Genomic DNA, 26,845 nt, shown 5'->3' with positions numbered 1-26,845 from the left:
CTCAGCAATACAATGATCCAAGATTATCCCAAAGGACTAACAATGAAGCATATTATGTGCTCCTGGAGAAAGAACTGATATTGATTGAATACAGACTGAAGCATGCCATTTTTTTTTTTTTGTGGGGCAATGGTGATTAAGTGACTTGCCCAGGGTCACACAGCTAGTAAGTGTCAAGTGTCTGAGGCCAGATTTGAACTCAGGTACTCCTGAATCCAGGGCCAGTGCTTTATCCACTGCGCCACCTAGCTGCCCCTGAAGCATGCCTTTTTTTTTTTTTTTTTTTTAGTGAGGCAATTGGGGTTAAAGTGACTTGCCCAGGGTCACATAGCTAGTAAGTGTTAAGTGTGTGAGGCCGGATTTGAACTCAGGTACTCCTGACTCCAGGGCCGGTGCTCTATCCACTGCACCACCTAGCTGCCCCAAAGCATGCCATTTTTAACTTTCATTTTTCTTCTTTTATTCAAGTCTTCTTGTACAAAAGAATATGGAAATGTTTTACATAATTGCACCTGTATAACCTATATCTGATTGCTTACCATCTCAGGGAGGGGGATGGAGAGCGAGAAAGGGATAGAATTTGGAACTCAAAACTTTAAATAAAAATGTTAAAATATTGAGGGGGGGGGCAGGAAGAAACTGACTCAAAGCACAGAGATCTATTGGTATCACATCATTGTTTACCAAACACAGAATTCTATGCTTCCTATCTGAGGTCAGAGATGTGATGTAAAAGGACTAGCCTTATTTGGGTCCTTATTTAAAAGAATTAATAGCATAGGCTCTTTATCCATCAACATCATGGATAAAGACAGTGAGGTTTGCTTCAAGCTGCAGGGATCATAGATGGGACACACTGGTGCTGGTGTTGTGGGTAGAAGTGGTGCAACATGAAGCAACTGAAGATGGATTTGATTTACAGCCATTAGTCAGCTTCTTATAAACCGTTTAGCAGCAACACTGTAAGATGATCAACTATGATCATCTTAGCTCTTCTCAGCAATACAATGATCCAAGACAATTCCAAAAGACACATTATGGAAATTGCTCTCCACATCCAGAGAAAAGAACTGTGGGATCTGAATGCAGATTGAGACATACTATTTTCACTTGGGTTTTTCTTTTTTCTTTTTCAAGGTTTCCCCCTTTTTTTCTGATTCCTCTTTCATAATATGACTAATGTGGAAATATGTTTAACATGATTGTACTGTATAACCTATATCAGATTGCTTGCTGTCCTGGGGAGGGTAGAAGGGAAGGAGGGAAGGAGAAAAAATAAGAACTAAAAATCTCATGAAAAGAATGTTGAAAACTATCTACACGTAATTGGAAAAAATACAATACTATTAAGTGGAAAAAAATAAGCTGTTCAAGTGACCTCTGGGAACCAAGTGTTCTGATTTTTAAACTGGGGTTTGGGAGCAGAGTCAATCACACCCACTGGCTGTGACACAGGAAGGAGAAAAGAGCAAATCCTCTTTTTTTGTGTCAGATCCTCTGCCTCTTGAGAGCAGTCTGGGTTCTATTCTCAGACATCAGTGCCATCCCCATCTGACACCTCTGAAACTGACTGTGAAAATGGATTTTATGATTCCCCTGTGAGCCTGACCCTGTCACCTAGTCAGCAGCCACCTCCTCCTTCCTCTCCCCAGCTGTGGGGCTGGGGTGTGGGTGCGGACAAGGTAGGGGACTCTCACAGGTGTACTCAAAAGGTCATTTTTCTTTCTTGCCAGAACTTGCAGGAAATCTGAGAAGGTGGGACAGGAGTTAGGGCCACAGGGATGAGGAATGAGAGTGATAGAGAGGGATGGAGAACTGACTTTTGGGAAGGGGGAGACCAAGGAACAGCAGAGCAAAGTTTGGGTGGAAAATATGTCAGGTGGTCTTGAGGATCCCTACCCAGATATGGATTCATGGAGTGTACCTGTGATGTGCAAGCAAACAGATGATTGGTTTGACAGGTCATGAGAGGCAAGATAGGAAAATTCTGGAGGGTGAGGACCATGTCAGACTTGAAGTCAGAGGACCCAGATTTAAGTGCAAACTTTGAGACCCACTGGGTTCACACCATGGTCTCACGACCGTGGGCACTTACCTAGCTTCTCAACCTCAGTTTGCTCCTTGAATGACCTACCTCACAAGGTGGTTACGAAAGTGCCTTGTAAATCTTTGAAGGTATAGAAACGAGCGCTTATCTTCTTCTCGCTTCTCCCCTTATCCCACCTAGCACAGGTTTGGATCCATAGCAGGTGCTTGTGACTTAACCAAGTATGATGCATGGGCTAGAGACACAGTAGAGAGAACACTGGTCCTGAAGTCAGGAAGCTCCGAGTTCAAATTCAACTTCAGATACTTACTAGCTGTATGACCCAGGATAAGTCACTTAACTTTTCTCTGCCTCAGTTTCATCTGTAGAATGGATTGTTAATAGTCGATGAGAGAACATCTCTCAAGCACTTAGCACCATGCCAGGTACAAAACAGGTGCTTAATAAATGCTTGCTTCCTTTGGGGGCCCTGAGGACACTGTTTCTTCTCTGTCTGATCCTGGATCATGAGAATTCTATCCTTGCCTAGTGCTTGCTTTTCAGCTTGAGAGGTCAGAACACGCAGAAATCCTAACTGTGCTCTGTTATGGGATGGGATGACAGAACAACGCAGTGGAGAAGGTAATGGAGTCAGAGGTTCTGGGTTCAAATGTTGGCTCTGCCATTTATGACCTATAGGTAAATCACTTAACCTCTTGAGGCCACAGTTTTCTTACATGTGAAATGAGAGGGCTGGACTGGATTATCCCCAAGATCCCTTTCAGCTTTAAATAATTAATAATAATAATAATATTAAGAAAAATTATAGCTAGCATTGGCATAACCCTTTAAGGTTTTCAAAGTAATATCTCACTTGAGTCTCACAACAACCCTGGGAGGTAGGTGCTATTACTAACCCATTTTATACATGAGGAAACTGAGGTAGACAGCAGGTAAGTGACTTGCTCAGTTACACAGATACAACTAGTCTGTCGGAGATTAAATCTGAACTCTATTCTTCCTGACTTCAGACCCAGAGGTCTATCCAATCTACCACCTAACTCCTTTAGGGATACAAGGGAGAAGGGGAGCACTCAATAGAAACTTCCAAGCACTTGCCAGGAGTTAGCTGCAAGTTTGTGTGGAGGGCAGTGGTGCACAAGCAAGCTTTCCAATAGGTTCCTCCCCCAAGGAGTAATTGATTAAGAACTGAAAACAGAATGACTGGATGTAAAAATGATCTTTTAGGGGCAGCTAGATGGCACAGTGGATAGAGCACCGGCCCTGGAGTCAGGAGGACCTGAGTTCAAATCCGGCCTCAGACACTTAATACTTACTAGCTGTGTGACCCTGGGCAAGTCACTTAACCCCAATTGCCTAAAAAAAAAAATGACCTTTTAGTTGCAATAATTCATATTTTATAGCCCTTTGAGGTTTACCAGGATGGTTTCTTCACAACTATCCTGTGAGGTAGGTAGCCTAAGTATTACTGTATCATTTTACAGAAGAAACTGAGGCTCAGATGCCTTAAGTGATGCACCTAAAGCCCCATAGCTCTTAGGTCCTCAGAGTCAGGATACCAAGTGTAGGTATTCTTTCTCCCCCACCACACTACCAGAAACAGTAATAATTATCCTGAAGCTGTGCATCAGATTAAGTGCACTTCCTTCCTCTGGTTACAAAGAGGCAACGGAGTAGACCAGCGCCAAGGTCACAGGTCACGTGCTCTGAAGTCTAACAAAGGGAATGACCTCAGATTCTGAGGAGTGTGACCACCTACCTCCCTGGGAGAGGGAGAATAGCACAGGCTGCTTAGGGGAGGGGACAGCCAGGAAGAAGGGCCACTTACGGGTGCCGGCGTGGTACTTGAGGGCACTCACGCTATGCTTGTGGGCTCTGAACGTGCGCACACTCTCCCCAGTGTCTGCCAGCCAGCACTTCACTGTCCTGTCTGCACTTCCCGAGTACAAGTGCCGATTCACCAGCTGCAAGGGAGGAGGAGGAGGAGGAAGAAGGATCAGCACCAACAGGAACACAGCCCTCTCTTCATTGTTTTTGATTGTCCACACCATCAGTAAGGAATTTGGGGGTCCAAACCCCCAATATACATAAACTTGTTTAATTTTAATTTTATTTTTCTCTATTCATGTCTATTTATGTTATACACATACTGCTAGATGAGTATATTATGTACATTGTAAAATGTATACAAAATAGACATTAAAAAGAATGAGAGGGGGGGGCAGCTAGGTGGCGCAGAAGATAGAGCACCAACCCTGGATTCAGGAGTACCTGAGTTCAAATCCGACCTCAGACAGTTGACACTTACTAGCTGTGTGACCCTGGGCAAGTCACTTAACCCTTATTGCCCTGCCCCCCCCCAAAAAAAAGAATGAGAGATGACAAACATTTTCAAAATAATTTATTTAAAGGTGGCTCACAAAGACATCACACTAGGAGCAGAAATGGCGGTTCTACATCCATTCCAGCATTAGAGTATGTGTCTTTAATTTTCCGTTTCTTTGCAGGAATCTTTTTAAGCCACTTGGCCTTCTTGTGAGAGTCAGGGTAATTAAAAGGCGATCCCATACTCTGTAAAGCCACTTAACTAGGCACCTGAAAACGGTAATGACTGAATGCAAGAAAAAGCACTTCCTGAGCCCCTGGGATGATACAAAAAAAGGTTAAGAACCTTTGTGCCTAGAAGAAGACAGGGAAGTGGGAGAATGGGAACACAGGATGGAAATGGGTTTATGTTGGGGGAGAAGGGAGAGAAGGAATAGGTTCATATGGGATCAGGGAAGGCGGTAAGAGTGGAGAGCTGGGGAAAGGGAAATGTAGACAGCCAGGGGCTGTGGCCTGAGACTCTTGGGCACCATGGCAAGAGGTGAGAGATGAGGAAATAAGGAGTTGATGAGTAGGGAGGAGGACACTTGGAGAGGGAGGGAGGAGGTACTCAATCAAATCTTTGCCTGAATCGCTGCTTTTCTTGACACAGAGTTGTTCTGCTGATGAACCACTAAGAGGGACTCTGGGATACAGGGAAGAGAGTTTAGAAGACTGGTACAAAGGTATCGAAACTCAGCTTTTTCTCTGCTTTCTGGTCACAGCCCTTTCTATCCCTGAGACTTGTTGCCCTGTATAAGACCTATTGAAGAAATACTGAGACTGTGAAAATAATTCTTGAAAACATCCCTAGACTAAACATTTCCAGACCAAGCAGGAGCCCCAGTTAAAGAAACCATTCACCAGGAACACTGGTAACCGGATGCCTCTGCAGTCTGGCCAGGGCACTCTACAGTGCTGTTCCCACCCCGGGATGCTCCCTGGGAGAGGAATGTCAGGAAACATCATCTCATTGCAGAGGGTCGGGGATGCACTGGCTGGTTCAAGAAGCTATCACATTGTCTGCACTTGGCCACTTAAAGGATTGGAGCATCTGTGGAGGGCGATGCACTCAAAACCTTCACAATGGGCACAGCCATGTGGTTTCAGGGCCATGTCCATCAGAAAATCCAGGCGAGCATCTGTCCAAATTGTTTCCAGGCATCCTCTGAAAATCCTCCATCATGGATATCTTGTTTGGTCTTAAGCATACATTAAATTGAACACAGTACTAGCAATTTGTCTCTGCTTGCATGTCTCCTCCAGCATATTTTAAAAATGGGACATTGACGCTTTTTTCTTTCTTTCATTTAATGACATCACTATTACTACCTCCCACTCCCTGCTCAAGGCCCTTCTTCCAGAAATGAAAGTCTCTTCCTTCCCCTTTGGGATAAATTAGTATAGTTAAGCGGAAGAAATTCAAACATTGATCTTGTCTGAAAAAGGAAGCCATAGTTGTCCTTTCAAATATAGTTATTTCCTCCTTCTTCACTCATATTTATTTTTATTTGTGGGGCATTTTGGGGGGGCGGCAATGGGGGTTGACTTGCTCAGGGTCACATAGCTATTAAGTGTCAAGTGTCTGAGGTCGGATTTGAATTCAGGTCCTCCTGAATCCAGGGCTGGTGCTACATCTACTGCGCCACCTAGCTGCCCCACTCATATTTCTTTCTAACCCAGAATTCCTTCATTACTCTACTCCTTCCCAGCCCCATTACTCATGTGAATATTTTCCATTCTTCCTAGGTCTATCTCAAACCTCACCTTTCCCAGTCTAGTTTCCATTGGCCTCCTCTCCTGCTGTGCTCTCAATGAATGTATTTTATCACTCCAACTGGATTGTAAGACCTTTGAGGCTGAGGATGCAAGCACTGGCTCTGGAGTGGGAGGATTTGGGTTAAAATCCTTACTCTTTTTCTTAGCTGCATGACTTTGAGTAAGTCACTTCCCTAGGCCTGAGTTTTCTCCTCTGGATTAGATGGCTTCCATGGTCCCTTCTGGTGCCAAGATTCCATGGACCATGTGTGTGCTAGGGTACTTTAATCAGTAGCTTTCATGATGCCTAGCACAGGGATAAGCACACAGTAGGTGCTCATAAATATTTCACAGGCTCATGGAAGAGAGCTGGAAATCATTTGACCATAGGCTTATAGGTCTAGAGCTGGAAGGAATCTCTGAGACTATCTAGTTCAACTCATTTTACAGATGCATAAAGGCAGGTCTAGCAATGTCCTGGGCTCTTCCTACTGTTCCCCCAAGCCATCTTTGCATCATATGTCTGGAGGAGGAAACTGAGTTCAGGTAAGGTGGAGTCACACAGATAAGGAGAGAGTCCAGAGAGGAACTTGGATTTTCTGACTCCAAAATCTGTTGTTTCTTATTGATGGTTCAGTGTTTTGATTTAGAGAAAACTTAAAATGCTTTTCTTGATGACTTGGTTACTCCAAAGTCCAGGGGATATTTGTCACCACCGAGGGTACAAATCCCTTGGCCGTGACTTTATTTAATGACAATTAATCTGCTGTAAAACTGATCACTGTTTTTTATAATCTTATGATCAAAAACCCTCAATTGCTTCTAAAGCCATAAGAAACCACAATTGTACCTGGAACAAAATCTCTTGTGGTGGAGGACATTGTGGTGAAGCAATGCATAGGACAGTACTACTTCAGGGGTGATCATTACCCAAAGAAGGGGGCTGTTGAGCCCTTGCGGGTTGGGAAGAAGGGGACCCCAGAAGAGAGCTGGGACCATGATAGGAGCTTCAGCGTAGAGGCGAAGTGTGAATGTGCTATGCCACCAAAGTGAGTCACGGGGACAGACCACGTGAGGAAGTATGGGTCTCTGGTTGACAATGCTGTGAAGGCAGAACTTTGTTCATTCCATACAAATTGCAGCTCTGATAGTTCCTTGCTTCCTAAAATATAAATACCAGATTCCTGAGCTTGCCATTCAGAGCTTTCAACAACAGTGTTGGTCTAGCTCATCATTCCAACTTGATCTCCTACCATACCTCCACACAAACCTTCTACTCTGGGGCTAAAGAGGTCTCCTGACCATCCTCAAATACGCTATTCATATTGTCTCTCTCACGCTTTTGCTCATACTATTCTCTGTACCTAGAACATCCCCCCTACTCCTCTCTACTCAGCTAAGGCCTATTCATCCTTCAAGGCCCAGCTCATACCTTACTTCTACAAAGCCTTCCCTGGCTTTGTATCACTCAGGGGTCTCTTCCTCCTCTAACTAGTAGCATTATTATGGTCTCTTATTTATTTGCCAACTAATATGTGTTACTTTTTGTTCTTATAAGTATGTTCTTTTTTCCCCATTAGACTCTAATTGAGAGCATGGACCTTCTTTATATTCCTAACATCTAACACCAGGTTCTGCACTCAAGAAATGTTCATTGACAGTGATGATAATGAAGGAGAAAACCTTCTAGTTCTCTCTACCTTCTAGTTCCAAACCACCCAGTGTTTATAAGTTCTCTTCTTTGAAAATGATCAGGAGGTAACAATGACAAATTCTGATCCACCAGGATCTGGGGCTCAGTAAGAGAGGCTCAGTGAAATATTTTCCTTGGCTAACTCAGGCTCATCTCTGTTCATTTTGGCTAATTTCCTATTTAGTTGACAGTGGCCCAAGGGAGCCTGAGAGATGAAGAAAGGAAATATGGAATAGAACACCAATCCCTCTCCTTCACACAGCAGAGGACTCATGCCAGCAGTCCATGACTAAGGGGGATGGGGAGGCAGTGCCTTTCCATTAGGCACAGATCCATTGATCATTTTGTTGCACCCTTCTTGCCCTGTGAGAGTCTGCTAATCCTCAGATACACAGCAGGCACTGCCCCACTTTATATTCTATGGATACCATCCCTGGTGAGCTGAAAAATGAGAACTCGCCGTCCCAGGCAGTGAATGATCATGGAGAGTAGAAGCTATCACAAATAAAATTAAATGCTGGAGCCTCAAGTACAAATTCTGCACTCCTTTAGGGGTGCGGGTAGTAGGAGCTTAACTACAGCCAATAAGCAGGGTGGTACAAGGCAAAGTGAACTCAGTGGGCTCCAGGAGACTAACCCATGGAGATGGGTTTTCACACTGTCTCTGCTAATAACTATCTGTGTGGCCTTGGGCAAACCACAGCTTCTCTGGGCCTCAGTTTCCTCCCTTGTAAAATGAGTATTTGCCTTACCTACATTCCAGAATTGTGCCTAAGGACCATTTACCTTACCTCTAGATGCCCTAGAACTTTTTAGATCTATCTAAAAGATCTCTCTTCGCTCTAAAATAATCTGAGTCTCACTGATAACCTGCCTCTCCGACACTCTCCACTCTCCCTCCCAACCCTTTTCTTCTTCTTTTTTTGTTTTTGTTTTTGTTTGTTTGTTTTTTTAAGTGAGGCAATTGGGGTTAAGTGATTTGCCCAGGGTCACACAGCTAGTAAGTGTTAAGTGTCTGAGGCCAGATTTGAACTCAGGTACTCCTGAATCCAGGGCCAGTGCTCTATCCACTGCGCCACCTAGCTGCCCCAACCCTTTTCTTCTAATAGATTCCTAGGGATGGAAGGGACCTCAGAGGCCATCTAGATCAATTCTTACCTCCAATGATGACAAACTGCCTATCTGATGCATTCTTGCATCATCTGATGCCCATTGCATTCTTGGACAGCTTTGATTCTTCATGATTTCTTTTTTCTTTCTTTCTTTTTCTTTTCTTTTTTTTTTTTTTTTTTTGCAGGGCAAAGAGGGTTAAGTGACTTGCCCAGAGTCACACAGCTAGTAAGTGTCAAGTGTCTGAGGCCAGATCTGAATTCAGGTCCTCCTGAATCCAGGGCCAGTGCTCTATCCACTGCGCCACCTAGCTGCCCCTAGCTTTGATTCTTAAGAAGGTTTTCCTTATATAGAGCTGATAACTGCCTCTTTGGTATGTCAACCCCCCTTTTCTATTTCTGACCTCTGGGGCTAAGGAAAACAAGGCTGACAACCCTTCCAATTTTTGTAGACAGCTATCGAATTTCCTCTAAGTTTCCATTCCCTTGGGCTAAATGTCCTCAACTAAGATCAGAAGAATTAGAGGATTTTAGGGTTTAAAAGGCCCTTACAAATCATCCACTCCAAACTCTTTATCTTTTAGATGAGGAAACTCCTTATCTTTTTAGATGAAATGCACAAAGTCTAAGTGACTTGTCCAAAGCTTCACAAGCACTGAACAAAAGATCCAGAATTCAAACCTAGGGCTTCTGGTTCCAAATGCAGCGCCTTTTCTATCATAGCCTAATTCCTTTCATTATTTCTCTCGTGGTGTAGTTTCTAGTCAACTACTATCCTGGTCACTACCCCTGGTCCTGCTTTATCTTCTCCTAAAATATGGGAGCTAGATCCAAGCACAATAATCCAGATGTGATCTGACCTGGGCAGAGTAAAACAGTAGTAGTTCTCTCATTCAGAAAACTACGCTTCACTATAATTCCATTAATACAGACCGAAAACAAATTAGCTTCTTGGCTGCCATATTACTTTGCTGACTCACATGGAGCTTACAACCCATGAAAACACCAAGGTCTTTTTCTCAAGAGCTGTTCTCTAGCTGGTGCTCCTTTCTCCTGTACTTTCTTCTGTACTTAACCCAAGCTCAATACTTTACATTCCCAGCCAACAAAATTCATCACCTTATATTTGGCCCAATATTCTAATCTGTGAATGTCTTTGTGGTTCCCAATTCCATCCTTCAGTCACTCTCTCTCAGCTTTGGGTCATCCAAAGATTCACTAAGCGTGTCTTTATTGACTTCATCCAGGTCAGTGATAAGAGTTTTGAACACTGTCTGTTGGAACTCTACTAGGCAACCCACTCCTGGCTAATACTGATATACTGACCAATACTCTCTGCATCAAATTATTTAACCAGTCCCAAATCCAAGACCTCTGGTAATTGCCATTCTCAGAATACTCCTCTTCTTCTCCATGATTTCTCAAAGATCACTAACAATGGTTTGATAATCATATTTTTCAGTATCAAAAGCCATAATTAGTTTCAATCTACATAATTCCTTTTAAAGAGTGTGACATTTTAAAATGTTCAAGAGACATAGTTTCTGGGTAATTTTGTCATCTTATTAATAAAGGGATGGTCATTTGTCCATCTCTCTTAGATCAAAAGATCCCTAATGGTGGTGGGGTCATAGTTTATATGCCCTTCAAAGAGGAGGTATTCCTGAGGGATACCTAATCACCTCTGATTAGTTAATCAAATGGGAGTACCCAAATCTTTGGGTACTGTGACTTAGGTCACTCAAATCTTGGTCAAAGAGACATCAATTTCCATGTCACCTGAGCTTGATAATAGGGAGAACCAGCATTTTCCCAGGACTTGTCTGAGCAAACACAATGAGCAGTAATATAATCCATTAGCCTAAAATTAGAATATCTTTTATTGTCTGATTAGATCTTGGCCTAGGTAAATCTTTAAGAGAGATTTCCCACAATGGTTAATTTCTGGATGAGAAAATAGAAAATGGGGTAAAACCTGGTCCTAATAGAATAATTCATTATTCAATATAAGAGAGAAATATTCATGTATCATAAAAGGGTCTACCCTTCTGCAGGCATATTATAGTGATCAGTCACAACCAACAAGTCTCTATGATATTTACAAGTTCATATTATCCTCTTAATATTAAAATCTCTGGTTTTATGCACTTTCATCTAAGAGACCACAATTACTGCTTTTGCTTCCTCTTCCTTATTGTAATTATCATTATATCTTCTTAAGAATTACTAGAAACATCTACTGCGATTTTTCTTCCATTATTTTACTGCTGTTCCCTTTAGTATCTAGTTTGGCAGGGAAATCTGGGCAATTTTTTTCATTCTACACTTACTTAAAGTCCTTTGAATCAGATCAATAAGTCTCCAGGCAAATCTTTTTTTTCCCCTGGTCCTCATTAAATGAACTCCATTGCTGGCAAAGAGCCTATTCCTGGCCAAGAATCACTCTCATATCTTAATCCACAGCCCAGAAAACAAAATCTCAATTGCTCACAATAACTTCTTAGCTTAGCTACTAATTTTCCCACAAACTCATTTCTGTTCTAAAACCTCTACCTTCAATCATCAGTAATAATTCATATACCAAGCAAGTCCCTCAGTCTTTCAGTTTCCTGTCCATGATTTCACAATCCCTAGACATTTACTATCAAAAAGGCAAAAAGGCAACACTGCAAAATGGAAAGGATACTGCATTTCAAATCAAAGGATCTGGGTTTGAATCCTGCCTCTGTTTCTTATTAATTAACCTCTCCCAGACTCAGTTTCCTTATCTATAAGATGAAGGAGTTAGATAAGAGAATCTCTAAGATACCTTCCAACACTAAACTCAATGATCCGATAAACAGACATGCTGCTCAGTCCTAGCCTGGGCCCTTTTTGATTATTCAGAGGGCTGGCTTATCTAGACATTAGATTTTTGGCATGGAGGAAGCTGGACCTAGTCTTTTTTTCATCAGCTGGTGCCTTATTTTGATTGCTGTGACCCACCCAGTGACTTGAAGTGGTACTGATTTATGAATGTTTAAACCTGTAGAAGGGAGGCTAAGTGAGGAATAAATCCAGTATTATTGTCCCCCATTCCAAGAAACAGTAGCTTGTTATCAGGATATTAGTATTAAAGTTGGGCAAAACCATCCATCCTAAGATGGATGGATAGTATATGTCATATACTATCCCAATGACCATATACCATCCTTAGGCTAATTATGTGAACTGATCCACCAAAGGCATTTTTCCAGACAATTGGTACCTACACCTAAGGCTTTTGAGTGTTTTAAATAGGAACCAAGATCTAGTTGGTTCCAGGAGCAAACATAAGTGTGGGAAACACCATCTAAGAACTAGGTTTATGTGTCTTTGCCAAGTCGCCCTCAGAAAAGACTGTCTACAAGCTCACCTTGACCAACGAGTGCTAAGTCTTCAAGAATATTTTTAGGGTCAGGTAACTATTGATAAGGATTAATGTTAGAAGTGGAAGCTTTTTTTCCAATACATTTGCAGCAACATCCCAGTTTGAATCACATTGCTGTCCAAAACTCATCCTGAGACCCTTGCACAGATACAGTTAACTTGCAGCAGCTTGAAAGAAGCTGGCAAAGAACCAGAAGAATCTTTGAAGCCCTAGAAGAGTTTGCCCTTCCTCATGTTCCCCATATTCATTATCCATCCAAGATCTGGCCAGCTATAATTCATCCTACAATAACTCACATCCTTCAATAAATCTTACCAGAACGTTTGAGAACTGTGTGTTTGGTTTTGCTTTCACTAAAAAGTGGCTCAGAGGTAATGTTTAATGCTTTTAGCAAGTCTTAACTGCTTAATGTTAGAGAATGGGCAGGACAGCCTAATCATGTCTCCACTCCTTAGAATTAGCCTCTCAAATCTAGAAGATCCTCAATGAGCGAGGGTACGTGAAGCTAGTTATGCTGAAGTCTCTGCACAAATAACTCCCCCGCCCCAAGCTGGACATATATGTTTCTGAACATACTAATCCAAGCATAAATAAGACTCTCACTCTCTCTCTCTCTCTCTCTCTCTCTCTCTCTCTCTCTCTCTCTCTCTCTCTCTCTCTCTCTCTCTCTCTCTCTCGGTGAGCTGGGCTGCTCTTGGGGCCACACCTTATCTTCTAGATGCTGTGCACAGAGTTCAACAGAGTCCAGGGATACTGAAGCTAAGAAGGGGAGACCAGAGTATTTATTTTTTAGCCCACAGGTTCCAGGTCTGTCCTTGCCAACCTAACCAACTCCTATGTTGAGATTTCAATTTCAATCTGCCTTTGTACACTTTAAGTACTTAAAGGGCCACCACAGAGAAGAGGGATCAGTCTTTTCTGCTTGGCTGCAGAGGGAAGAACGGGGAACCATATGTAAAAGCTGCAAAGACAGATTTTGGCTTAATGTAAAAGGACAAACTTCCTAATAAATGGAGCTGATCAAAAGAAGCTCTGGAGATTTCCTCCTCACTACGGGCATTCAAAGGAGGTAGCAGGTTTTCTCCTCAGAGGTCTTTAGCTGATAGCATTTCTGATGATCAGAATCTCTCTGGGGCTTCAGAAGGGAAGTTTAAAGCTTTATCCCCCTTGCTCCTCCTTGGAGGCATAAATTGCACAGCATAGTTCCTTTGGCCCAAACTATTCAATTTGCATGTTTGATTCCCTAAATTGCTCAGGCTAGTGGATTATCTGGTCTGGAGCTCTTCTCTGAATACCCAAGTGGGCTGCTAAAACTGGATAGCCTCTGGAGGAATGAGGATCATTTCAATGGGGTGGCAATGGCTTGGTCCCTATCCACATGGTGACTTTTCATTCCTTCCTTCCACCAGAGCATTTTATTTCTTTCTCTAAGGGACATGAAACAGCATTGTACATGCAATATGTTGGGGGTGGCAGGAAGAAACAAAAAAGAATTGTCCGACTCTAGTTGGACTGTAATGACCTTAACATGGTGTTAATATAACTTCTCCAGGAAAAAAAAACCCAACATAGTTGTCCCTTTATCTAAATATGCAATCTTGGATTCCAACAAACACCCCCAGTTGATCTGAATGGAAAACCGCAGACAAACAGCTGTTTCTCCTTCAGCCCCTGAGTCTGCAGGCACTCTCTTTTGTCTCCAAGCTGGATGAGTGGGTGCGATGGGATAAACTAAAAGAAAACAGCCTCGAGTGAACACAAGGGCTATGATTTTATATGTGTTTTACTTCATCCCAAACAGACCCTGCTTCTTGCCATTGATACATTTCTAAAAAAAAATGTCAATAAAATTTGTGGTAATTAAATTTCTTTCAAATGTCCTAAGGGAACTAGAGTCTTTTCATAAAGCAAAGAGTTTCCAGTTTATATTTCAGCATACATTTTTGCCACTAATAATACTACGATAACACACTAATGGCAATCATCAACATCACACTGACTACTTACTGACCTATCTCCTCCACAATTCTTAGGGAATACCAGGCATCTGAGAAAGCCAATATCTTTTTCTAAATGGAGCAAAGTCAGGTTTTCTTCTTGGTGTGTCATTAAACATTAAAACAAGGGCAAGAAATGACGATGAGTTGTGGAAGAGGGAAGGCAATAAGCATTTATTAAGAGCTTATTATGTGCCAGACGCTGTGATCTAAGTACTTTACAATCATCTCATTTGAGTCTCACAACAACCCGGGGAGGTAGGTGCTATTATTATCTCAACTTTATAGATATGGAAACTGAGGCAAACAGAGGTTAAGTGACTTGTCTGGGGACATAAATGTAGTAAATCTCTAAAGCCAAATTTGAACTCAGGCTTTCCTGAGTCCAGGCCTAGCAGTCTAGCCCAGAGCCATCTAGCTGCCCCTGAGGAACACCCTGAGGCAGCACGGTCTAATAGAAATGGTCTTGGAGAGTCAGAGCATCTGGGTTTGAATCATGACTTTGCCACTTAGTATATATGGTATATGACGGTAGGCAGGTCACATCGCTATTCTAGGCTTTATTTTCCATAGCTGTAAAATGATCTTTGTATTAAATGATTTCTAAAGTCTCTTAGGGATCTAAACCTAGGAATGTAGGAAGTTGTTACACCAGCTGCCTTTCACTTTCTAAGATGCCACCGAAGGGAAGAACCTTGGAAGGATTATATAATAGGCCATCCACTTGTTTTGGTTTTTCTTGAAAGTTTTTAAATTTTTTAAAAAATTTTTAGTGAGGCAATGAGGGTTAAGTAACTTGCCCAGGATCACACAACTAGTAAGTGTTGAATGTCTGAGGCCGGATTTGAACTCAGGTACTCCTGACTCCAGGGCCGGTGCTCTATCCACTGTGCCACCTAGCTGCCCCCGGCCATCCACTTGTAGGGATCATGCAGGTCAACCTCCCACATCTGCAAATTCACCATCAAGCTGATAAGGCCCAGCACAAAGCCCCCTTCTTTGCCCATTAGACCCATCTGTTTTCCAACCTGTTGGAAAGCTCTTAATAATCAATCCCTGCCTTTGAGGAATAAAGTTCCCGGGAAGCTCATGTTTGGATTCCTTCTACAATGGCACCCTATCTGTGCGTGGAATATCCTAGGCACCCATTCTCCTGCATCATGAGTCTTTATACTTCCTGCAGAGCCAGTATCTTGGACTTACTTCCAAGGGATCCAGACCTTGTCTTTTTTTGTCCCTGAGAGAGCCGAATTCCTTTCAGATTTCTGGTTGCTACGCTCACTTGAAGGTTTGTTGGCATGAATTCTGAGCTGGTTAAGCTATTGTAGCCACCAACCAGAATAGACTTTAAGTCAGTCCAAAGACTCGTATCTGAGATTGATCAAGAACAGACTACAAATACAAAGAGTATTTGGAACAGTAAGAGATCATTTCCAGTGATATGGTCAAGAATAGCTTCATGCAGAAGATCTTACCTGGACCTTGAAGGAGGAATATTATTTGAACATGCAGAAGGTTGGGTAAGAGCATTCCAGTTGGGGGTGGGAGGAAGAGTTTATGCAAAAGCACAGAAGTGGGATAATTTAAGGTGTTTTTTAGAGACAGATTATATCAGTTTGTTTGGAGTAAAAGACTCAAGTTCATGGAGGGCAGAGTAGTTGAAGAGGCAGGAAGGTAGGGCAACTGATTTGTTGGGAAGGAAGGAAACAGTAACTGTTAATTAACTATAAGGAAGAAATCAACCATACCCTCTCTAATGCAGTCTATAAGTGTTTTGAACTTGCCTGAAGCCTGATAAATTTCATTCCAGCCCTCATTTTAACTGTGTGTATCTTTATGTTAAATTGTGTTCCTAATATGTAGAAAATTGTTGGATTATGTCTTCTATTCCATTTCTCCACTCTTGTGTTTTATGGATGAATTTAATCCATTAACATTTAAGTTTATAGTTGTTAAGTTTGTGTTTCTGTTACATTACCTCTCCCCCCAACCTCAGTTGGTCCTAGGTCCCTGAAGTTTATTTTGCTTAAAACAATCTGACTCTAGTCTCCTTCCACAGATACCCCCATCCCCTACTCCCTACCTCTGCTTCCCAGATCAATTATATTCTTCTCTCTCATTATATTAATAATATTAATCAGCATTAATATTATTGTGAAAGAGATGATTTCAAAGAACCCTGGGTAGTATGAATTGACACAAAGTAAAGTGAACAGAACTGGAACAGTTTAGAAAAGGAAAATAGTGCTGTGCGGGAACAGAAACTTGAAGAACTTAACTCTGATTCAAGCCGTGACCAACCGTATCTCCAAAGGGCACCTCTGATGAAGATGTTACCTCCTGACAGAGACAGAATGGAAACAAAGGGCAGAGAAATACATTTTTGGATTTGGCCACTGTGTGGATTCATTCCATGCTTATTTACTAAAAGCATGTCCCCCTCACCCCTTTCTTTTCTTCAGTCAATGTAGGGGAGTTCTATTGGAGGAAGGGGGATTAACAATTTGTTGTGGTTATTGAGTCATTTTAGTTGCATAAAACTCTTTGTGACCTTATTAAGGATTTTCTTGGCAAAGATACTGGAGTAGTTTGCCATCTCCTTCTTTGGCTTATTTTACAGATAAGGAAACTGAGGCAAACAGGGTTAAGTAATTTGCCTAGGGTCACACAGCTAATAAGTGTCTGAGGTCAGATTTGAACTCAGAAAGATGAATCTTCCTGGCCCCAGGCCCAGGACTCTATCCATCTTGACACCTGCTGCCCAAGAGATTAGTAATAGTGATGACAAAAGAGGACCACTGAAACATTTTTTTTTAAATGCATAGCATAGGGGCAGCTAGGTGGTGCAGTGGATAAAGCACCGGCCCTGGATTCAGGAGGAGTTGAGTTCAATTCCGGTCTCAGACACTTGACACTTACTAGTTGTGTGACCCTGGGCAAGTCACTTAACCTTCATTGCCCTGCTCCCCCCCCCAAAAAAAAAAAGAAAAAAAAAGAAAGTAGCATGTAGAATTTATTTTATTTTAAATAGATGTACATATATTTAAAAGCAAGTGATATGAAGTTGAGATTCATGCTTTTATATATAATCCTCTGTGATCTGCCAGTGTATATGGAAATTCTGCTTTGTGTATGTGGGTGTTTAAGTTAAGATAAAAAGAGAAATTTTTTAAAAAAAGAAAACTGAGACTGGAATGTCCTTACCCTTTGACCTAGAAATCTTATTGTTAGGTCCATATATACTGTCAACAGGCAATCAGAACTTCAGGAAACTTACAGGAAAACTAGGTTAATTATAAGAGAAATTAAATTATAAAAAGAAGAGCCCTACATACACACCAAAATAGTTATAGCGTCACTTTCTGTAAGAAAGAACAGGAACAAAACACATGCTCATCAGTTTAAGGGAAATAATAAACCCAACTGTGGCAGATGAATCAAATGGAATATTGTTACTGCATTGTAAGAAATGATGAATATCAATAATAACAGCAGCTAGGATTTATATAGCACTTAAAGTTTTCACCGAGCTCTGCACATATTATCTCACAACCACCCCATAAGGTAGGTGCTGTCATTATCCCCATTTATAGATGAAGGAGCTGAGGCACACAAAAGGTTTGAGTGATCTGCCTAAGGGTCACACCACTAACCGAGACAGAGCTATGACTAGACCCATAGGATATTGGGATTTAGGTCGGGAAGGGATTTGAAAAATCATCTAGACCAAGTGTTTCATTTTAGTAATTAGCAAAGTGTCCCAGAGAAGCAAGTGACTTGCCCAAAGTTTACAAAGCAAGCAGAATAGGTGGGGATTCCAACCCCTCAACTCCACGCTAAATTTTCTTTCCATTGCATCATGCGTTTCTTGATTCTTGGTCATTTCTTTCTTTCTTTTTTTTTTTTTTGACAGGGCAATGGGGGGTTAAGTGACTTGCCCAGGGTCACACAGCTAGTAAGTGTCAAGTGTCTGAGTCTGGATTTGAACTCAGGTCCTCCTGAATCCAAGGCCAGTGCTTTATCCACTGCGCCACCTAGCTGCCCTCTCTTGGTCATTCTAAGCCAAAGATTAGGAATTCAAGGGCTACGTGTTTGAATCCCATCTTAGTAGGATGCTTCAGATAAACTGTTTCATTTCTAGTAGTGGACACTAGGCAGCCCAGTGGGTAAATCCATCAGTAGAGCTGAACTTGGAAGTCATGAAGACCAGAGTTCAAATTCTGCCTCAGAGACTAGCCTACTAGTAACCTTACTAGTGCCTTGACCAAGTCACTTAACTGCCCTCTGCCTCAGTTCCTGTTAAGTATAAAATGGGGATAATAGCACCAACCTGATAGGGCTGTTGTGAGGACTAGATAAAGACATGTAAAGTGCTTTGCAAACCTCAATGTGCCAAAGATATGCTAGTTGTAATTATTAGTAGTAATAGGACCACATCTGCCTCCTCTAAGAAAGAGGTGGGGTCATCTTCCTCTTAGAAGAGTTAGAGCTTCAAGTCTCCTGGAAGTCTTCATAATCCAAGGCCAACACAGATGCTTCATGAATGAAAGTCCCATGCAAATCACCAAGAGGAGGAAGTCACACTTGTGAGCAATTACTCCCCCTCAGCAGTTTGGGTGCCAGCTTCTCAGATCAGCAGCTTGAAAAGAAATCAGGCAACAAGCCTAACTCGAGCAGCTTAAATCACTTCTACCTTCCTGGCCATTATACCGCCTTCCTTTTCCCACAGGAGCTAAGGTTCAGTGAAGCTCCTCGGAATGGGGTAAAGAGATGAGGAGAGATGGGAAGAAATAGCACCCTCATGGTAGGACCCAACTTTTCCTGACTCTCTCTCCAAGGCCAAGGATAGGAGCTGAAGAATGGAAGGGGTCATTCAAGACTAAAGGTGGGGCAGCTAGGTGGCACAGTGGATAAAGCACTGGCCCTGGATTCAGGAGGACCCGAGTTCAAATCCAACCTCAGACACTTGACATCTACTAGCTGTGTGATCCTGAGCAAGTCACTTAACCCTCATTGCCCTGCCCCCCCCCAAAAAAAAAGAAAAGAAAAAAGGGACTAAAGGTTAAATTAGGGGTTTAACTTTGTAACTAAGGAGAAAAAACAAGACATCTGATTTCTATGAAGCTCAAACATCCACAAAGCTCAACTGCACAAGGCTTCCTGGTTTTTCTCCCCTGCTTCCCTGTGTTGCAAGAGCCTGTTTCATGACATCTTCCCTTCCCAAACTCCTGTGGCTCTTGGATGGTACCACACTACAATTGAGTATCAAGAACATGTAGCCTCATGCCATTTTATATTAATTCCTGGGTATTAATCTTGCCTTTTAATTAGGCTTGGGAACATGGTCCCTTGTTAAGACATTGATTTCTCTTCTTTCCCCTGAAAGATCTAGCCTCGGCAGGGGAGCACACAGGTGTTCAATCAATCCTGATGGATTGAAATTCCCTGTGATGGTTCTTGGGACGGCAAAGGAACCGGAGAGGTCTTCAGTCAGAAGAACCCTGCTTGCATTTAGAAGAATTTTAGTGTCGTGTCCTTGAACGTATAACCTGCCTCTTTGAAAACTGCAATCCCAAGTACGATACAGATGCAAGAACCTTGTTTTTGCTTTGTTTTGTATCCCCAGTGTTTAGCACAAGTGCCTAGCACATAGCCCATAATACACATTTATAAATGCTTGTTGACCCAATGGATGGTCAGCCAACCTCTAAATCACAATATCAGATTAGCAGACATTCTCTACCCCCACCCCCAAACATTCAGGGAAAATGAGAATGTATTGTATTAATGGTGCCTCCTTCTATTACTGAATAGCATTATTTCCAGACACTGAAGAGGGTTTTTGTGAGGGGGTTATGTCACATTCCTGCTCAAGCAGTTAGTACACGAATAAAGGAATTATCTAAATTTTGTACCTACTCTAGCCCCTAGCACTCTGCTCTGCACACTTCAATACTTGAAAGGATTTGTGATATCATGCTATGGGCAACAAGGTGGAAGAGCAGCTAGAGCACTGGACTTGGCGGTCAACTAGACAGAATACACACATCAGTGAGATCAAAGCTCTTTGTAAGTTTGTTTCTAGCTAGATTAACAGCTTTCTGGATCTTTTAAAAAGTATTTTGCAGGGCAGCTAGGTGGCACAGTGGATAAAGCCCTGGCCCTGGATTCAGGAGGACCTGAGTTCAAATCCAGCCTCAGACACTTGACAGTTACTAGCTGTGTGACCCTGGGCAAGTCACTTAATCCTCACTGCCCCACAAAAAAGAAGTATTTTGCTTTGAATTATATCTATATATCCATTATATCTATAGCTATATAATATATATATGTATATAATTAAAATCTGTTATATATTTAATCTATCCATCCATCCATTAGTTATCTATACACGTGTGTACATTATAGTTATACAATCTAAAGACACAACAAACATAATGCTCACCTCCCCTTAAATCCTACTTTTATAACTAATCATGGTGTGAAGTGACACTGAGCTCCCAAAGCTGATATGAGAAGTGCATACGCCCTGGGGGATATATCCTGCCAATAATGCTTGAATAAGTGACAGATGATTTTGCTTTCATTTCAGAAACATGTTAGTTAAGTTCAAATAGAATAAAACCATATGCTAGTGAATTTTCAGCTACAGTAATTAATGAAGATTGTTTCCCTAAGGTATAGAGGGATGATGATCTTCCCTTGGTAGTAGAATGCTCACACCAGCAAGCTCTTCCACTCCTTAGAGAATTAAATTAGGACCATTCACTGTAGCAATTTCAGCAAGGCCTATCTCTGAGAATTTTGAAGAACTTCAAAGTAAGAAAAAGGCACGATCAGTTATCCTATCCATTTCACTTACAATTGTTGGTCATTTCCCCCAAAATTAGTTATTCACACTAGACAGGACAAAAGGAAAGAATGCAGGCACAAAACATCATCTCCAAAAGAAATTTATTAGAGAGGAGATTCTTTACAGCCACTTAGAGCTGGAAATGGGGGGCTATTGTCCCAATATGCAATTACAATTACAGCTCTCTCTTTTGTAGAAGAAAAGTCATACCTTTGATGAATGTTAGAGATTCTGATTTATTTTCAGTGGGTTCTGGGATAGTGCTCGTGGGGAAGCAAGGTGTAGTTGCTCACTTGGACTTTGAAAACTTGTCTTTGGAATTTCTGAGAGAGCAGGAATTTTGTTTTAAGACAACGAAAGCATGGCATTGAAATATTTCTTTATTTACTGGAGGTTGGCTAACAAGAGATATCCAGGGGATTTTACCTGCAAGGTCAAGTGCTCTGGAACTGTTTGGGCCTAGACTAACAAATCTATCAAGCTGCAGTTGGGTAAATGAGGGATGCCTTCTTGGTTAGTTTTCAGTGGTAAAAACAAAAGAAAGCAAGAACAATTAAAACTACATAAATTTACAGATGGTAGCCAGTCTTTGCAAACATAGGTCTACCCAGAGAATTCTGCCTCTGAATTGCATGACTAGTGCTAGGAGAATGGCCTCGGTTCTTCTCTCTGAGTTAGGATCAAAGGCTTTGTAGAGATGCTTATGGATTTTCCCTTGTGATTCTACCTACAAGTGCTAACTTGGATTCTAGAGGAGAAGGGGAATAAAGACACAAAGATGCTAACACTAGAACAAAGGCTTTACTTATTGATACGACCCTTTGCATATTGTGTGTATCTATTTTCTATCAGACAATATCAATTTATTTAATTCCCCAGAAAAAGGATGGCACCTGTAGTTACAGAATTCCAAGAAGCAAATGTTTCCTTATACATAGCCTAAAAAAGGGCATGTAAATGACAAATGAGATAGCACGAAATTAATGGCGGCAGTAACAGTTTAACAGGCCCTACAACAAGTGCATATATGTGTATAATTTAGTCATTAACGCAATAATGCAGACAATTCTTCTCACCAGTTTTTGGCAGGGTTCTGGCACTGGTAGCTTTACTGGAAAATTTACTAAGAACCTAAAAATGAAAAGAGGCTTTTTTTCTTCTTCTCTAATAATAAAATACTCCATTATTGTACTAGACTCCTACCATCATTCTCATCATCCCCTCGTGGCTTGTCTCTCCCCACTACTTGAGCCTCGAATTCTGCCCCTAGAACCACTCACCATTGCCACATCACACTTCCTATCACTCCCTCCCTTTACCTTTCCCAAATCCCCAGTGTTGTCCTCCCCCATTTGAATATAAGCTACTTTAGTGTTGGTATATATAGCTTGGGTTGTATTTACACCCCCCCCTGTTTAGCACATTTTTGGACATATAAACAATAGGGTTTATATATAAAATATATTTATATTTACATATATCATATATATGTTATGTTATGTTGTTATGTAGTTATAATTCAGAACACTGAGACTAAGGGAGGCTAATAACTGGCTCAAGGTCACACAGGTACTAAGTATTTGAGGCAATAAACGTTTGCCAAGCTAGGTTATAATATCCCATTGGTTCAAGAATAGACCACACTTTCCTTATCCCCATTGTCACTAAATCTAACTTGTCCAGAATAGGAATGTGACCTGTAATTATGTTGTTATATTAAGTAGAGAAATGATTCAAAATAAGCCTTGTGTCACTGCATGGAACTTTGGTATATTTTGATAGATTTGATAAAGGAATACATTGAAAGAAGGCCTCCTCTTTGTGAGAAGAGTCTAGAGAGTTAACACAGTTATAACATTATTAAAATATGGGATAAACCCAATATCTGTCTGAATTTGAGATCTTAAAACAGCAGGTATTAATACTGAAGCTATAGATAATAGGTAGCCAGACAGGATGTTATTGTATTGTAGTAAGTCTGAGAAGTAGTTCAAGTAGTTCAAGTCCACCTATGGACATGTGCTAGCTATGTGCCTCAATTTCCTCATTTGAAAGATGAGAATGATAATGTACCCTACTTCCCAGGGATGTTGGGAGGATAAATGGGACCTAATATTTGTAAAGTACTTTGCAATCCTTAAAGCACTGCATAAAGGCTAGCTATAATAATACAAAAATAACATTATATTTATTATGTTATTATTATGCAGGTATTCTTCCATTAGTGAAGACCACAATCCATTCATTCATCTCCTCTTCAATTCATGTCATTCCTGTCAGGCACATGCTATTTACTTATTTTTATTTTTTTATACTGGTCAGTGAGGGGTTAAGTGACTTGCCAGGATCACACAGCTAAGTAATGTGTCAGTGTCTGAGGCTGGAATTGAATTCAGGTCCTCCTGAATCCAGAGCCAGTGCTTTATCCACTGTACCACCTAGTTGCCTTCCATACTATTTACTTATAAAATGGAATTCAATTAAATCTATAATGGTTCTGAATTTCCTGCTGCATCAAGCTAGACCACCATAGGCATTTATAGCTTTTAGGCCACATGCAATCTAGCTCAATGCCCTCTATCCCAATGACATTTTACCTCCTATCCTCTAATTTGTTTTTTTTTTGGTGAAGCAATTGGGGTTAAGTGACTTGCCCAGGGTCACACGGCTAGTGTCAAGTGTCTGAGGCTGGATTTGAACTCAGGTCTTCCTGAATCCAGGGCCAGTGCTCTATCCACTGTGCCACCTAGCTGCCCCCTATCCTCTAATTTGAATCTCTACCTCCCTGCTGCTCCCTACCTCTCCTCCAAACCATGCTCAGCCCAAAATCTGTACCCCTTCTAACGTTACTCCCTGAGACTAGAATTTTCTCAATATACATTCTACCCCTCCTCAAGGCCCCTCTTCATGTTCCACTTCCTACATGGAGGAACATGTTTAATTCGTTGTATTTGTATCCCAGGACCAAACCCAGATGCTTACTAAATGCTTGTTGATAAACTGACTCACTGACTGATTCTCTAGGGGAATACAACATTTACAGGTTGCTACTAGACTTCTGAATTGCCATTTCCCATATGCAAGTCTTGCTTTCCTCAAGTATATTCAAACTTCCTGAAGGCAGGGACTCAAATATCGCCTTCCTTTGTACCCCAAACACCATCTGACAGAGGGTGGTCAAGAAATCCTTAATGCTTGACTAGGTTGGTGAGCAAGCTATGTTGGTCACCACAACTTCCTAACCTTTCACCTAGTTTCCCTTCAAACCATTTTTCCCTTTCTTTGTACATCTCTCCCTTTAAGATGTGCCCTTTGAGCTATTTGCTTGTTTTTTCAAGTTTCAAAAGGAATGAAAACCCAAACAAACCACACCATCCAAGCCTCTGCCCTTCCTGTTTTGGGTCATCCCATGGTCACCTCGGATTCATGTGCATTTCTCTGTCTTCTTTGTCTCTTTTTTTTCCTTTGCCTGTCTTCCCTTTCTTTCTTCTGTCTCTGCTGTCGCTCTGCCTCCCTGCTCCGGCCTTGTCTTTCTCCTGCTCTCTGACAAAAATATACTTCAGACCCATCCCTACTCCTTCACTGGAAGAGCAGCACTCAGACTCAAAGAATAGCTTTGCGAGATGTACCATAAAGACAACCCCTTGTACATTACCCCCAACAGAGAAGGGCTCCTCCAACAAATATAGATGGTCTGTTATTGAGCAGGCCTAAAAATCCTGGGGAAACATACTCAGTTGTGATAAGCTTTGCTAAGCTGGTCCTCAGCCAGAGGTCTCAGTATATCATCGAGTCCAGGTTCAAAACCCTTCTAGCTTGGTAGAATCTGCCTTTTGAGAATGCAGGGTCACCTACCTGCTATGTTAAAGCATCGATGATGGACTTGTGGAGGAAGTCCAGTGCACAAAGGATAAATGAATAGAGGGAGCCTTTGTTTTCTAAATGGATTCTTCATAAACCTTTTCAAAGTACTCACTATAGTGTTCAGCTTGTATAGCATATTTTAACTTGTGCATGAAATAATCCCCCTTTTGACCACAAGGAAACTGATGCTAGTCTGTCAATTAGTCTACCTACTTTGAAAGTTAGGTGACTTGACCAAGGTCACACAGCTAATTGTTCATCGGTCCAGGACCAAAAGCCAGGACTACTCTAGGATTTAGGGCTAGAAGAGACATTAGAGAACATCTAGTCTATTGAAAGGAAATTAAGGCCCAGAGAGGAGAAGGCTTCAGATGGTCAACACAGAGTTCTCTTCATAAGCGTGTTCAAAATACAGATCAATCACCCCTCTGAAATTTAAATAAATAAAATTGGTTTATACCCAATTTTTTAGCACAAAATAAAGCAAGCCTGTATAACAGCAAAGGTCAGTAATTCACTGGTATTTTGATATACTCGGGGTGTCCTTGCACACTGGAGTGGCATAAGTAGACAAAGGGTCGTTGCACTGTCCAACCAGATGTATCTCAGTAAGGTGGAAAAAAGCATCGACCTTAAGAGTCAGAAAATCAGGTTGGAGTCTTGACTCTGATACTTCATAGCTGTGAGACCGTGGTCAAATTATTCTCCCTGTGTGAGCCTCAGTTTTCTTTCTGTAAAATGGGAATAAGGCAGCTTGCATTATTTGCCTCAAGGTTTTGTTATGGGAAAAAGAAAAGTATAACCAATTGTCAGTGAGAAACACTGTAAGGGTTTCCTATTTAGGTATTTATCTGATTAGAAGACTTATGAGATTCTATGATTCTGAGACATGATTCATCCAAGGTTATGCACAGGAAATTAAGACCCAGATCATTAAGCAGAACTTTTGGAAGAGACTGTGTGTTCTTTACTTAAATTACATTTTACTAAAAAGCATATTTTTTCCCAATGGGCTATGTGTTTTCTAAAGTGACCCAAAGCAGGGATAAGAGTATCTCAGAATATTTCTACATGTTCCACAAGTAAGTCGCTTGATTCTTACCTCCAGGCAGATCACTGATCCCTGATGCTCTTTCAACACCTTTAGAGGCTCCCCAGTCACAAGGTTCCAAGTTCGAATGGTGGAGTCGGTGCTGCCTGTGAAGAGCTCCTGATTGAGTTCATCCAGGGCAAGGCACAGGACTGCTCCTGTATGGCCCCTCAAAGTCCGGTAGCAACACCCACTGGACACCCACCAAACTTTGGCTGTGCCATCTGTACTGCCCGTCACCAGGAAGTCTCCGCTGGCCTTCTCTCCTTGCTCAGAGGATGCATCTGGGATGTCCTTGGAGGAGTAGTGAGCTAAGGTCAAGACACAATTCCGGTGACCTCGAAACTCCTGGATTTGCCGTTCCTTGTCCACACTCCAGCAGCGAGCTGTTCGGTCATAGGAGCCACTGAAGAGGTAGTCTTTGGCAACTAGGATCCTATTGGCAACAAATTTGGGGTCAAAGACTAGCCCAAAGTTCAGTTCCCCAAACAGTCTATAGAGAGTCTCAAGACTATCATTGAGTTTGGCAAACTGATACCCACTCCCATTCTTACTTCCCCAAATCCCACTGCATATGCTGAGGGTAAGGCCTTTTAAGACATCTTGTTAAATAAATGTTAAGTAATTTTATAATTGCCGAGAATTAAGTTCTAATGCATAA

At 41.6% G+C, this 26,845-nt stretch overlaps 1 protein-coding gene across 3 annotated transcripts in view; it reads right to left on the bottom strand.

Annotated features, from left to right (window-relative positions):
- WDR86 (WD repeat domain 86) overlaps positions 1-26,845 on the bottom strand; it is a 51,687-nt gene that overhangs the window by 6,481 nt on the left and 18,361 nt on the right. For all 3 annotated transcript variants that reach the window (XM_043965802.1, XM_043965803.1, XM_043965804.1), the window contains 2 exons: positions 26,197-26,620; positions 3,876-4,011 (listed from right to left, as the gene is read on the bottom strand). In XM_043965802.1, coding sequence (XP_043821737.1) covers positions 3,876-4,011; positions 26,197-26,620 — 560 coding nt within the window. The remainder of the gene's footprint in view (positions 1-3,875; positions 4,012-26,196; positions 26,621-26,845) is intronic.

Source organism: Dromiciops gliroides, chromosome 5 (assembly GCF_019393635.1).
Source record: "Dromiciops gliroides isolate mDroGli1 chromosome 5, mDroGli1.pri, whole genome shotgun sequence".
NCBI classification, from domain to species: Eukaryota; Metazoa; Chordata; class Mammalia; order Microbiotheria; family Microbiotheriidae; genus Dromiciops; species Dromiciops gliroides.
This window is presented reverse-complemented; position numbering and strand designations above follow the sequence as displayed.